This window comes from Centrocercus urophasianus, unplaced genomic scaffold, assembly GCF_019232065.1.
Source record: "Centrocercus urophasianus isolate 14NV4802_14NV808 unplaced genomic scaffold, USGS_Curo_1.0 seq_14, whole genome shotgun sequence".
Lineage (NCBI taxonomy): Eukaryota > Metazoa > Chordata > Aves > Galliformes > Phasianidae > Centrocercus > Centrocercus urophasianus.
In genome coordinates, this window is record NW_024884586.1 from 41155745 (window position 1) to 41171145 (window position 15401).

The 15401-nt window shown below is 37.6% G+C and overlaps 1 protein-coding gene across 2 annotated transcripts in view; it reads right to left on the reverse strand.

The window, feature by feature from the left end:
• Window positions 1–2444: 2444 nt before the first annotated feature.
• The window catches only part of SETD3 (SET domain containing 3, actin histidine methyltransferase), a 53433-nt gene continuing 40476 nt past the window's right edge, over window positions 2445–15401 (reverse strand). For both annotated transcript variants that reach the window (XM_042813510.1, XM_042813511.1), the window contains exons 9-13: window positions 11500–11574; window positions 8072–8238; window positions 7353–7438; window positions 5567–5727; window positions 2445–4970 (exon numbers count right to left, since the gene is read on the reverse strand). In XM_042813510.1, the coding sequence (XP_042669444.1) occupies window positions 4527–4970; window positions 5567–5727; window positions 7353–7438; window positions 8072–8238; window positions 11500–11574 (933 nt within the window). In that variant the 3' untranslated portion in view covers window positions 2445–4526. The remainder of the gene's footprint in view (window positions 4971–5566; window positions 5728–7352; window positions 7439–8071; window positions 8239–11499; window positions 11575–15401) is intronic.

Here is a 15401-nt window from a genome sequence, read left to right on the forward strand (position 1 = left end):
CTGGGAAACAGGAGTGGGGATTCTATTCCCTGTTCTCATGCAGATTTTAAACAACTTTCTGAAGAAGCAGAGAAAAGTCTCTATGGGCTGTAGATGCATTCCACTGAAGTTCAAGTTAAACTGCTTGAAGGCACCAGTTGTAATGGTCAGCAGTCCTTATTTTTCTGTCTGAGAGGAATGAGAAAATGATTGTTTGTCCAAAACTACAAAGTTCCAAAAAAAAAAACAAACCCAAAACAAAACTGTATTTTGTGTGGGACAGACCTCAGCTCTTTGAAAAATAGAAACAAAAAAGAAATGAGTTCTAGCACAGTGAACACAAGGGTTGGCCTGGAACACTGAATACTCAGGTTCAAAGCTGTGCTCCATCACCTTCGTGCAACAAAAAAGTTCCATATGCAAAAATATGATATGAGTAGGACTAAGCTCTCCAAGTTCAGACACATCATCGTCCAGGTGACTGTCCTGAACACAGCACTGCCATGGATTTCAGTGTTGCTTCCTGTGGCTCTGAGCAATGCTCTCAGAAGGGACACACAAAGCCCCCCTGTAGCCCCAGCACTGAGCAGCTCTCCTGCAGCAGCCAAGGGGCACAACAAATATATGCTGCTACACAAAACAACTTATTTGGTCGTACTTCAAAGCCTGTTACAGATAATCCAGGAGAATGAATACTAGACATTCATATTCAGCAGAGGGCTAAGGAGAAAAAAATAATAAAAAAAAAAGTAAAGAAAATAGCTGCTTTGGTTTCTGTTTGGTGCCACGGGACAGGCAATACGGTATTTAGGAAAACGTGAGTGTTGTGGTGTTTTTCACTGAATGAATTCACAGAAATAGCTTCTACTTGTATCACTAAAGCTGAAGTTAGTGCCATTTACACTGACTTCATAGCTGCTATCCTTTCAGTTGTGAGATCAGCTGAACATTTCAGTGAATTGAAGGAGACAAAACCCAAAAGAGTCCACGTCCTTTTATGTTTTGCCTTTTCCTCCAAAGTACAACTGAGATTATCTTATTTTGAACATAAATCTTGCACAATTTCCAAGCCTGCTGCACTTGCTAGGAAATAGATGTGGACACCAGAGAAATGCAAAAAACAGCGAGTGACCAATTTCCATGCTGTACTTGGTGCAGTAAGGCACCTGAAGAAGGAAGCGGATGGTAACTATGTGATAGACATGTCATCACATCTGAGTTCAACACGGATTAGAAGTCGTCTTGAGAAAAGAATTGGATGCTGCTTTGTCTGAGTGTTTGATAGAGCAGTGTTTTGCCTAAACGCTCCTGTTTGGCACAGAGCATGAGGAACACCAAAAACTCACTTTCAGTTCATAAAACCAGGAAAGAGCAGTGGATCTGGGGGAGCACCTTCAATGCATCAGATTGAAATGCTTCAAATTGCATTGTTTTGTCATTCCTTCACATCCTTTTATAAGGTAACAACTGGCAGCCACGTGTATTCCATAGTTTCTAACTATACAAATTAGAGAAAAGCAGAACCTTTCAGCATACCATTGATATACCCAACTTTCGTGGCTACGATGCTCATTCCTCTGTAAAGGCAAATCAGCTTCAGGAATACAGCCACTGATGAGCTGCACAGATCTTCTACACATACGGCCTTTGAACAGCATCCAGCCCCCATCCTACCTCCAGCCAAAAGGCTCGGCTCACACTCACGACAACACTCAGCCTGTGGTTGATTTTACATACTTTACATTTTTTTTCAAAGCGGAGATTGTAGCTCTGTTTCATGACTTCAACAACAGGGCTGGAAGCACACAGCCCTGCAGTACAGCCAAAGAAGCTGCAGGTTGTTAGGGAAACGATTCATCAGTAGGTAGGTTCATGCAAAATTCAAAGGGTTTATTTTTTCCCCTCCCATTTTGTTTTTGGAGAACAGTCTGAGAAATCCAAGCGATGTCTTTCTTGCATGAGTACTTCACATAGACAGCTAAACAGAAGCAAGATTTGGCATTTAGCCTGAGATTAGTGTGAACAGCCTCTTAACCAAACATTATGAAGAAAGTTAACTTTAAAATGCTTTGAAAGGTCTGTTTTCATGACAGATGGTAATAAGGGCTCATCAGCGCCAATTTTTTTTTGTTTCCACCTCAGTTTTCAAAAGCTGAAGCTTTAGGTTAGTTCTGAGAAACCGCTACACGTGTAGAGGAGAAATGCAAATTACAAAATGAGATTACTCACTACTTTTATTGTGTGCAACATTTTGCTAAATGACACTAACATCTGAAGAGTACGAATTTGGCTGCGTGCTTAATAGATCAGTTTCTGTTCACTTGAATCCCCCCTTAAAGGAGTTCTCCTTTAACCTTCCTTCACCTGTGCCTTGGACAGTCACTGCTCTTCCCATACCCCACGAGACACAGCAGTCAGCAGCAGGTACAGATTTTGATTGCATAATACACTCTCACTAGGGAAGATATTGTAGAACTATATTTTATTCAAGAAAACCCACACATCCTGTCCTGTGGTGACCACAGGCTTTGCTAAGCCATAGTTATTAGCAAACACTGGAACAAAATACAGTGTATCAGATTGAATCAAAGCATGTAAATTCCGGATTACAGTTATGATTTTCAGGAAAGCTAGATTCAGGATTTCATCATAGTATCTACTACAGTGTTGTGCAATGTAGCTGGCAGAAACAGAAACGGAATATTGGTCCTAATAAGAAGTGATCAGTAACTACTTCGGTATGACATTTAAACTGTCAAGACACCAATTCATGACATTCTACCAAAGGCAGCATATAGTTACAAAAATACTGGTCCAGCATCTCGTTAGTGGTGAAGCAATACCCAAGGTGCAATGGCAACACGCCATTCTTAGTGAAATATTTTTTAAAAAACTATTAATTTTTTTTTCAATTTTCCCCACACTGATACTAGCTGAACACCAAAACTGCTATGACAACCTGAAAGTCACTACTTATGTGCATTGCACCAAAAATTTATGCAAAAACACATTTTCCAAGTTGTAGTATGAAAGAAGCAAAATGTAATAAAACTATCTATATGCCAAAAGACACTTAACTGATCTTGGATGAACAGCTTGCAACATTTATTGAACTTTCAACTGCTGTCCAAGCTTCACTCTTTCCAATATCTTAATTTTAAGGAAAAATGGGTAAAAGACAAAGTCCTTAATATTGGGAGGAGCATTAAATCACTTTATATACCTCTCCACTCACTCACAGAATAAAAATGTTCCACCCTCTCCTCCTTCCAACAAACAGGTAATCTCAAAATCAGGCCCTGAAATTACCCTTGTCCTCATATTGCACTATGGGAGGATTGTATTGTTTTCACCTGCGAGTTAAAAAATCGTACGGCGGTGACCAAAATTGCTGGAGGCAGTAAACCTGGTTAACCTGTGGAGGTATCCAGAGAAACGTGCATCAGAAAGACACACTATAAATGGCAAAGTATACTGCAGACTAGGCTTTGGTTTGCACTTGGGCCAAAAAATACATTAGCCTGCCATTTCCTTCAAGAAAACTGTGTCAATGAGCATCTTCAGCAAAAGATGAAGTTGAATAGGATCAAGTAACCACATCACATTCAGTGTTACATCCAACAACAAAGAAATGAAGGAGTAGCAGACAGGAATATTAATCATATTTTCCTTTTAATAACGGTTTAGTCAAAAGTGGAGCTTTGAAAATCTCTAGCTAATTGTGAAAACCTGTAGAAGCTGGGAAGCAACCTCACTTGGAACAGTACATTTTAAAGCTGTGGCTTGGCCTATCTGCTTTCAAACTCTGCAGTAGCACTGCCAACGTTGTAAATAACAACAGGTACCACCTGGAAATAAAAAGTCTGCCTTTAAAAGTTGGTGAATGTAGTATTGTAGCAGCCTAACTCTGACTGAAGAAGAAAGATGAGATATTTTCATACAGTAAACAAAGACAAAGTAAACTGAAATTTTCAGAGATCACTTTAAGTGTATATAATTTGGATTCTCATCAACATTTAAAACTACCGATCATAAGGTTGCCACCTTACCTTTTTCTGGACTGGCATACCTGATTTTAAACAGGTTTTCATCAAATCTCCCAAGTTTCTGAACATCTTATCCAGTTTTCTGCTGTACTGCTCTCCCACCTTCATGCTGAATACCGAGTCAGTCCTGCCTTCTGCCTTTCTTGGCAGGAAGCAGAGCAAGCTTTTAATTTCGGTAGTCAGAGTGACAGAACAACAAAAGCACAGCAGATAGAAGAGCTTAATTCTTCCCCAGGAAGAAAATACATTTGGTTCAACAAAGGGCTGCAAAATCTTCCAAAGGCACCTCTATCCCCAGTTTTTGCCTGAAAGCAAGATGGCAATCTTAATTGAAAAGGGGTGCTAAACCTTTTTAATAACTTAAAAATTCATTTTTATATAAAGCAGCAAAAACATTTTTCTCTGCAGAAAGAGAAATGTTAACAAAGAAACACACCAACATAAATGCACTGTTCATAAACTTCAGCTAATTTAATTTCACAAGGAAGTCAAATTTTAGAACTATTCTTTAACCTCATCAGTACTTTCTGAAGAAGATTCTTTGGCATCTTCAGTCTCTCTGTTGCTTTCCTCTTTATTTAAATTTTCACTTTCTGATTTGGTCCCATTAAATAGAGAGTTTTCACCATTTACAAACCCATTTTCTGTGACTTCTGCATCCATAGCTTCATCAATCTTTAAGTCCCCTTGCTCTTCCACATTGTCTAGGTTTCTCAAGACAATAGGGAGTCTAGAGTCTGCCACAGTGTTCTCCAACAAGGCAATATTGCTCTCTTCATACTTAGGAAGCGGAGCTCCATCCGCCATTTGTTTGGTATAGTACTCTCGGCTCGCAGCAGCACTCTTTACTGCCTTCTCCAAGATCTCTTTTTCACCTAATCGCAGCTTGATAGCCATTGTCGCATGTGAAGTAAGGTCATGGGTCTCCAAGAAAGACTTATCATCCTGGTAGAGAAGAACAAGCAAATTTTTGTTATCAACAGCCAACAACAGAAGAAATCCTTTAATTTTTCTCTCTTTGCTTTAGCAGTAAGTGACAGTGATCCAAATAGACATATAGGAATGAGGGGGCCTGCATAAAGTTCCAGTGAAATTCGTCGCATATCCATAAAGAAGCCAAGAATTTCTCCACATCGGTCAGCCTGCATAACAAACGAAGCCAGGAGACTTCACAAACATACAAAACATACACCCTCAATTAAAATATGCCTGCAGTAGTAGTATGTTTCTTTCCAGTTTGGAGAATACAACTAACAGACAGCAAGTTGAAACGGGTACCCAATTTTACTTGCAGAGAAAAAGCAAGTAGCCTTTATTTGGCGAATCAAAGAAAAATTACATTAACAAAATTTTCTTTCTCGCAATCTTATTTGATTTTCCTTAGATAATGCAAATATCTTTCCACACTTTAAGAAGTGCAAAATGAATTATGTACTACCGTTCAGATGAAAGCCTGGAAGGAGAAGATGGGGACAAAATATCTCTTCTTACAATCATAATACTATTTCAGATGTTCAAGTTACATGTAATGATAATTTTACCTCCACCGTTGTTTTATAGGTTTTCAAAAGAAGGGATGCTCTGGCTTCTAGGAATGTCCACAGTTTAACTTCATTGTCCCAGCTAATGGGAAACTCAGAGTTCCCCAGCGTGAAGATTTTATCAATGGCATGCTCGCCTATCAAGTGTTCCTTCAGCTCTTCTGCAATAAGCATAAAACCAATCTGTTAAAAACAATCTTGTCATTCACTTTGTTAGCTGACAAACTGCAGAAAAGTTTATCTTCAAGAGTACAGCTTTGAGCAGCTAAGCAAAAAAATGCTTTCAAACCAGAATTATCAAATATGCTGATTAACTCCAGGATTCTTCTCAAAGAGGCAAAAGAAAGCCTTGCGGTGAGGAGGATCTTCTTCACTCTAAAGTAAGATCTGTTTATTTTAGTATCTCATACACAATGCAGTTCTGACAGTGAGATAGGATGTTTTGTATCATAACCAATAAACTAAACTGAAAGGAACAATTCTTCAGAGTTTGGTGAACTTTATGATAATAAAAGGAACACGGCAGAGAAAACTGCAAACAATAACAGATCATTTTTTCTAATGTTTCAGAAATCTGTTTCAGCAGCAGAAACAACCTATGGTTGGTCAAAAGAAACACCCATCAAAAACCCCAAGAGTAGAAAATGCTTAATCAGCTCCTTGACATTATGTGAATTCTCTATCAATCTTTAATTATCAAATTTCACTCCTGCAAAGCAGCTTCCACAAACTTCAAGTAAAACGCACTGCAAACAGCAGAATGATGACTGACATCTACAATATAAATTGCTATGTACTTAAATTTCCACTTGTTTACAAGAGGATTACCAAAGTCAGTATCTTTCTCCTAATGGAATAACTCCTTGCATGTAGTTTCCCAATAAACTTACCAGTTTTATCAGGAAGTATTAAGGACACATGAGTAATCAAAGCACAGTCATATCTGAAAAGTGCAATTAAGATGTCCACTCATTGTATTGCCTTTCCCAAGGCAAAATTAACCCCCCTGCAAGATTCTTTACTTGGATTTCTTAAAAAGTTCTAAAAGATGGACAGCAGGATGCAGCAAAGCTGTGACATTAAAGAAGGCAAGCTTTTATAAAAGAAAACAAATAGAACACATGCAAAAAAAATGTAACAGCACCAATATTCGTACTGATATTAAATCTGTATCATTTGTACAGCATATCTGACTGCAAGGCAATTCTCTTGCTGTCATCTAAGAGTTGTATCTATTTTCCCCGTGAATCTCTCCAACATAAGAGGGACATAACAAAAATCACTAAGTACATAATTTGAATTTAGACTATAAATTGTCAAAATTCTTTAAACACTCAACTTTGAAACTTCTCTTCCACATTTTTCATACAATACGAAATATCCCAATTCTGCACGTAGTAAAGACTGATTTACTATGATTTTAAGAGTGTAGTAACACCCTAAGTCTTATATCATCTTGTTTTGTGAACCATTTTTAAAACTAGGAAGTAAAGGTCAAGCTCCAAAGCTCATTCACTCAACAACAGCCTGTGAGATGAAATATCAATTGGATCACCTCTTCAGGAGTTCTGAAAGTCTGTGCTACTACAATATTCTTTCAGACAACACTGCCAAAGTGTTGAGGTTTCTCACTGGCTCACAGTTGTGCTTATAACATCAACTCCAGCATATTCCTTTTTCTGATCTTCTATCTTCATGTTCTATATAAATGCCTACCACTGCATAATAAAAACAAACAAACAAAAAATCAAATCTGTAAACAAAAATTGAGATTGTTTTATCTTACCTTCATTCATACAAAACACTCGAAGGAAAGCCAGAAGCTGGGCAGAGATTGGAGGTTCAATGGAGTGCAAGGCAAAAACACTAGAACTAACAAAAGAAGCAATCAAACAAGAGAAAAGACAAGTTCTGTTGTTATGCCTTTGAACTTATTTAAAAAGACCTTAAAGAATATAATAAATGCAGCGCTACAAAAGTAACTTTAGTTTAAGCTGAAGAAAGTCTTTTCTAACCTGTATCTGAAAAGAACAATTATCTCTACAATTTTACACTTACAATGATTTTTATATGGTTTTCATAATAAATGCATGAAAACGCAATGTTTCATGTCTGCTGCTCCTAACAGTACCCTCTGGACTGAAAAGACTAAAGGAAAATGCTGTGGTTCACATACTGAGCATTGTAGTATATCTGCAAGGGATAGGAAACAAAGAAAAACCACAGATTACTTCAAATTAATCCTCTCTCTGTTTCTGTTCAAGTGGTTATTAAAGCAAAGACTTTTTTCCCTTATAGATGGTCCAAATTAGATGGTAATATAGCTCAGAGAACTTCTGTAAATATTATTATAACAACTTTAGTTTACTATACAAACACGAGAAATATTAGACACAAGAAAGCTGTCACAGAACAGCTTTATGTATGCACTAATGGACATTACATACATTAGAAATGAGGAGGTTTTTTTTTAGATAAAACAACACTGCATTGTGTTTTACTTACGTCGGGATACCAGCACGAGCTAAGACCTCTGCCTTCATAGCATACAGCCTGTCACTTTTACTCACGCCAAGCTTTATTTTCACTCTGTCATGTGAATTATTATCAAAGAAAAAACCACTGTGGATCACAAATTCAGCGTTTGACCGAGTGCCATAAAAAATGTAAATCTAGAAGGATGAAAAGAGAAGTGAAGGGACAGGAAAAAAAAGCTTAAGATTAGCTCACAAATCTGACATAATTTGAAAGTTATTTCTTGGAAAAGTTACTATTCACAGTACAAGTTATACTTGGTCATATGAAGAAACATGCTTTGTTTGATGGCACTGATTCAAATGCTGTATATCACGATAAACTTCATAAAGTCTAGAGGCAGAAGTAAACATATACATGTAACTAAGAAACTGAAAGGAGAGAAAAGATTCTTATTCCATACTTCAAAAAAAAACTAACTGCTTTGTTTCTCACAATCTCATAAAACATTGGTATTTAGAAACAAGCTTTCAAAGATCCTACACTACCGTGGGCCAAAGAACATTCTGAGATAAGGACAACTCATTAAAAATACTGATGTTTCTGGGGTCATTTTTTCTCCATATGCTCAACACAACAGAGTAATGGAAGGATCAACTTTGGCTGGTTTTAATGTTACCTAAAGACATGGGTATACCAAAGTAAATCATACAGAGAGATCAGTTCCATGTTAAGCCAATATTTCCTCTCGTGCTACACTCCAAACCCTTTATCTAAAGTAAATGAATCACTTTAATTCATACACAAAGATCTGTTCCTAAATTTAACCTGCAAAAAAGTTTACCCAAAAGTGGATAAAAGAAAGGCAGTTCTGTGAAAAGCAGAACAAGCAAAGTCTCTTTTCTTACGGGTGCTTTTGTATCTCATTAATTTTGGTGCCCATAAAGGGCAAAATTCAATTAAGTTTTCTTCTTGTTTGTTACCTGTAGTGGAACAGCGTCCAACTGAGATCTGTTCCCTATGCCCAGTAACTGAATTTCCTGAAATACTCACATGTAGTTAATAATCTTGGATTGCCATCGCGCTGATAAATGTGGTTAAAATACATTTAAAACCTATTAGAGTAATCCACGGCATTACAAACTCACAAGCTGTATGAAGTCTATGGGACAGGAGGTCAGAGTAATAGTAATCTCCTGCATCAAGGGGATATTTTTCCATTTTCCTTGACAATGGAATTGTCAATCAAAAAATAAAGTTTCAGCAGTTACAGAACAACCTGTTTAACTTTAGGGCAGGGCAATGCCGTGGATATCTGAAAGTCTGCACCCCTGGCTAGCTGACAGAAAAAGGCATGATGTTCTCTTAACGGCTCAACAACACTGGCAATGCCATTTACCTTCTTAGTTTTCAGTTTTAGTTAGAAGTATTTGCCCTAAGCACTAAGTGCTCCAATGTTATATTTAATTACAGTAGACATTACACAATAAGGCAGGCGTATAAGGAATGAATGACCTGCCTATGAATGCAAGGGCTAAGTCAGGTCAGCAGCCCCCTCCTCCAGGAAGGCCCTTCCAAAAAGTGCTTAGGCAAACCATGGGAAAATGAAATGTCAGTGCAAATCTCCACTTGATTATAGGAAATGTTGCACAATCAGAAGAAACTCTGGCTCTATTAGTCCAGGAGTCCAGTTTGAAAACTACTGCATTATATCTCATATTAAACTGTCACAGTCATGCATACATTATACAGTATTCTCTTACACAAGAAGGCAAATTAGGCCATATGAGAAGCTCCTGAATTTGAGGCCAGTGTTTGATAAGACTCTGTGGACTTCTGCCCCGCTTTGTAGCAGCAAAAGCAGGGACTGTGCTCTTTTCCTACTAAAACTGTAAGAAATAACATCTTCACACGATATTAAAAGACTAAATCATTACATAACTAAAACACATTAATGACACTGATAGTAGTTAAAGTTTGCACAGATTATAAATAAATAAATAAATAAATAGCAAAGTGAAACCACTGAAATAAAATAAAAAAGAGAGAAAGCCTCTATAATTGAAATTGAGAGAGCAGCCAGAAAGCTATGCAACACATCTATTGCCAGCTGTGGAAAATTATAAATTGGATCACTTCTGGAAAAAACTGTGGACCCCTTTTAACTCATCATACTGGTATAGGAAAAACAGCATATATTTGACTACCATAACAAATTTTAAGATCAACACAAAAAAATATACAACCACTGTGAAACACAGCATAGCAATGAGGATAAATATACCTCTGGAAAGCCACACTTAAAAAAATTCATACGTATCTTTGTTCAAAAAGAAGGTAACAATACACAAGGGAAATGAAAATCAAAAGACTATAAAGCATAAGACTAGCAAAGTAATACACTTAAAGGTAGTAACTCAGATATACTGAGTTAGAAAACATTTTAGAATGTTTTAAAGGAAAAAGGTCTTTTTTTTTTTTGTCCATGCAGACTGCTATCGCACAAGCAGCAGGAAAAATGGAGTGCAGCAGCACTGAGTGTTTATACTGGCTGCTGACACAGCACAAGAACACTCCCATCAGGAATTTCCTACAGTCCCGAACCACCATCTTCAATGCATCACTTGACAGACTTAGTTTGAACATTCATTTTTTGCTTCTTAGCAGTTCTGAACAGAATACTGGTATCTGAACTGTTCTGTGCACTTTACCAGATTCATTTTTGCTACTTTCTGTTTAAGGATGAAGATGTGTATATATGCAGGAATGTGAGTGGGAAAGGAAGGGAATATATCTTTAGGCTCCTTCTCATTTTCACTAAGCATGATAGTGGAAACATGAGTAAAATGATTGACAAGTATACTGCCTTTAATCTTCTCTCAGAAACTAACAAGAAAAGTAAAACAACTACATATTCAGAGTCTACAACCTGCCAGTGCAGATAAAGTAAGGTTCCAAATCTAAAATATATTTATCTTTGGTGCTTTGAGTATGAGTCTTTTATTAATCTTTGCTAGAATACTGAAGTCAGTGTCTGTGCGCTCAGCAGTGAATAAATATTTCAAGCAGTTATCAAAAACATGAGGAATCAATGCCCTCTTAAAATTGGGGTTCACCAGGTGATGGAAAATCTTTTATTTTGCAAATCATGTACTTGATTAGCTCGGTAGTGTTTTCACACTGAATTAGCTAATGATACTAAAATTCAATTGTAGCAGGGCTTAATCCCAACCACTCTTCTATTATAATTTTATGGGGAGTTTTCAAGTGTCATTTTTTGTGCAAATTTTAGTAGTAGATTAGCAAAACTGTTGCAGCTAATTAAAATCTCTGAAATCAGCATTCTACTGTACAAGCATCGGTACAGACTACCTTTATCAGAGTATCCTTCACTTTCCAGTACATTTCTGCACAAAATTTCATAGAAGAACTATTATGTAGACAACTGTTCACATTACCTGCTCTCCAGCCTTGAAATCTTGAAGTGCTACACATTCACAACGGTCATCTTCTAAATTGTAGCCTGTAGTGATCTATCCAAGGAAAGAGCAATAAAAGGACCTTAAGCATTTTTTTCTATCTCCCCTGGTGTTGATTAAGCATCATCCAAATGGAAAGCTATATTGACAGTAGCAATTGCATATATTTATTTCTCTACCCAATATAATACAGACAGTAATAAATGTTTCATGATTTCTAATCAATCTCTCTTTAAAATTCTCTCTGAATTACAGAAATCTAAGAAAGGAAATAACTGAAGTGAATGGAAGACTGTAAAGCAAAGTATGATAGAATCACAGAATCATAAAATTGCTTGGCTTGGAACCTGTTAGGGTTCCAAGCTCCTTGCCATGGGGGTTGCCACCCACCAGATCAGGCTGCCCAGGGCTCCATCCAACCTGACTCTGAAGACCTCCAGTGATGGGGCATTCACAGTTTCTCTGGGTAACCTGTTCCAGTGCCTCACCACCCCCTGAGTAATTTTCTCCTAGTATTTAATGTAAATCCCCCTTCTAGTTTGAAACCGTTACACCTTGTTCTATCACTATTAGACTCTGTAGAAAGTTTGTCTTTCTCCTGCCTATAAGCTCCCCTTATGTACTGAAAGGCAATGAGGTTTCCCTGGGGCGTCCTCTTCTCCAGACTGAACAAGCACAGCTCCCTTAATGTTTCTTCACAGAAGAGGTGTTCCAGCCCACCGACGACCTGCATGGGCTCCTCTGAACCTGCTCCAACAGTTCCACATCTTTCTTGCAGTGGGGCCCCCTGATGTGGATGCAGTATTTCAGATGGGACCTCACAAGGGCAGAGTACAGGGAGACAATCACTTCTCTCACTCTGCTGGCCACAGCTGGTAAAGATGCTGAAGAGCACAGGTTCAAAGACAGACTCTTGGGGGATACCACTTGTCACCGACTGTCTCCCCTACCTGTTCCATGCTAAAGCCAGCTGTTTCTTATAAAAAGTTCTTGAGCTTTCTGTCACTCCCACGAGTGTCTGCAGGAGCCTATGACAGTTCTATGTTCTGTGTTTTATCCTTCAACTACTAGCACATTTTTGATCTCCCAGTGAAAATAGATTAGATGACTGTAGGGGATATAATCTTCAGAAAATTATAATCTATATGCAAATAATCTCTTTATCTGAAGTTGGATCATATCCTTAACACGCTAACAGGATTTTTCTTTTAGTAGACAATGGAAGAGGGCAAATTTCTTGACCAACCTGCACTTCATCAGAACAATCGAGTATTCACACCAGCAAGTAAGGCTATTCTAAAAATGTAATACATTGCCATTACTTTGAATATTATTATAAACATACAGACACAGATGCAAATACAGGCTGAAACAAAATCTGTCGCACAATCAGAAAACAACTATTATGGCAGGCGTTCTGAATTTAGTCTGAATTTTAAAAGCTAACTTATTGAAAAATATGCTCTATAGGAAAACTTAGAAGAAGCCGAAGTTTCTTTATCGGTCTTTGTAAATGAATAAATATTCCTTCATAAGCTGACTTAAAATCAAGTTTAACTACACTATGATTCCCATCTTGGATGAAATTTGTCCAAAGACAGAACTCCATGGATTATTCTGAAAGCCTGGTCAATGGTTTACATATTAATAGCTTTACACTGCTTGCATAACCAAAGGTGCATTTGTAAGCCAAAACAATGCTTTCAAAGTGACCACAGGGAACTTGCCTCAGAGCAGCACATCCAAAATGGCAGCCACAAGCTAGGGCAGCCTGGCCCTGTGGGACACTTGCGTAACTGCACTGCACACAGATGCCACCACTTAAGATCTATTAAAAGGACTTGCGGTGTGCTGAGATCAGAAGAGAACATTAGAGTCATGCAACACAGGCTACTGCAAAAGACAGACTGCAGTGTTTCAACACAAGTTCCTGTGCTTTCATTATGCTGGATTGAACAATTTCTAATTAAGATCCACCGTTTACAAAGTTATTCAACCTTGAACTGACGGTTGCAAGTGAAGAGGATTTGCCCTCACTATTACAAGGTATCCTCCTGGTTGTAATATGGTAATACAGTTACCTTCTCAAAAACTGCCAAGAGCATTCAAAAGAAAAGAGAAAACTCTTGACACCATTTGACCTGTCCTGATTTATTTTTTTTCAAGTGTAAACTCAATGAAATATATGAACACTCCTTTCCAGGCTCTCCAAAGGACTGTGTAACAGGAGAATTTCAAGAATTGGAAGAATTCCAGTACGTTAAGGGAAGGATTTGGTCAGTTGAAGCACGCTTCACTAGACTACCACTACTGTTTTGAGGCTGTTATTTCTCTTTCTTTTATGGGTTGAGTGGTGTTGTTTTATTTCCTTTGTTTTAAACAGCAGCACATCTGAAAGGCTTTTCTGAAAAGCATAATGGAGTGCTAGACTTACTTCCTCTCTCTTTTAATAACAGTCATGTAACAGAATTAACAGGGTGATTACTTCTCTTCCCACATCATGGCTGACAAATTGCATCCCTCCAGTTTTATTTCTGAAGCAGACCTGCATATGAATTTCAAGTTTTGCTTAAAGCATACAGTACTCTGCTTGGTCAGTGATTATGGATGGACCCAGTCCAACAGGCAGAGTGTAGCCTATTTAAAGCTCTGGCAGAACTGGTAATCGACCTCTGACTGTCAAAATACAATCCCACTAAAGAATAACAATGAGAAATGCATGAAGACAACCATTTTGATATAGTTCTTAGAGGAAGGTTGATCTAATTAATACTGTCAGAAGCACGAAAAAGCAGGATGGACCTGGCTACAGTTAAAACCCAGAGAGCATTTTATTATCCACTTGGGTAATGGGGCCCTGTAGAAAACAGCAAGAACAGGAATACGTAGTAGGCCACTGACTCAGGAAGCATTTCAATATCTTTGGAATAGACTACAGTGGTACATACAATACCATCTCTCATGTCTCATTTTCATACAGTAAACTGTTTATTCCATGTGTTATATCTACAGCAGAATCCACCCTCATCCCACTCTACAGCAACATAAACCACAACACAGGCAGCTTACAGTTACCTTAGCAGTTTTTTTTTTTCTTCTCAATTTCTACTATAGAACACACAGAATGAAAAATGCTGAGTAGCTTTTCTTACTGTCAGTGTTCTAGCTGTCTGTCCTTCCTAAGCCTATAGCTATTTTAAAGTAGCTTGTGTGGAAATATGAAACAAATGAGTAAAGTCTGTACAGAAATTCAAATTATTTAAGATTCCTCCCTTCCCCTCTTCTCTTTTTTAGGATGCACTCAAGCATTAAAAATTGCTTAGAGCCCTGATATACTACTGCACTAGCAGGTTTGGCTCCAGACACTGGCTCCATATCAAACCCAATGTAAAGGAACATAATAAAGATAAAAAATTACTTTATCAATTTAAATATAAGTTTGAATGACTAAAACAACATACCTAACTGCTCTTCTAATATGGGCTAGTTATTTTTTTCCCTCCCAGAACCTTAATTCTCTTCCCCTTTCCCTTTAATCCCAACTTTGAAGGCATTCATTAAGGGCTGTCTAATGAATACAGGCAAGTCCCTGCAAAAGTATCATAAAGAGAAGCCCAGCAGAAGGGTACAAGAAGTACTGATGCATGCAGCTAAGACTTACATTACAAAAATATACATTTGTGAATTCAAAGCAATTTTCTTGATATCAGAGATTCTCATACAAGAGAAATCAAAGTTGTGAGACTGCAAAATAGTGAAAAGCAAGAATCAGTACTAGAACACAGGAGAAAAAAAATACAATAGCCAAACGTGCAACTTTGTAGCCTGGCTTTTGGTGCTTAATTGGAACAATCATGGTAAAAATAAATAAACTAAGTATC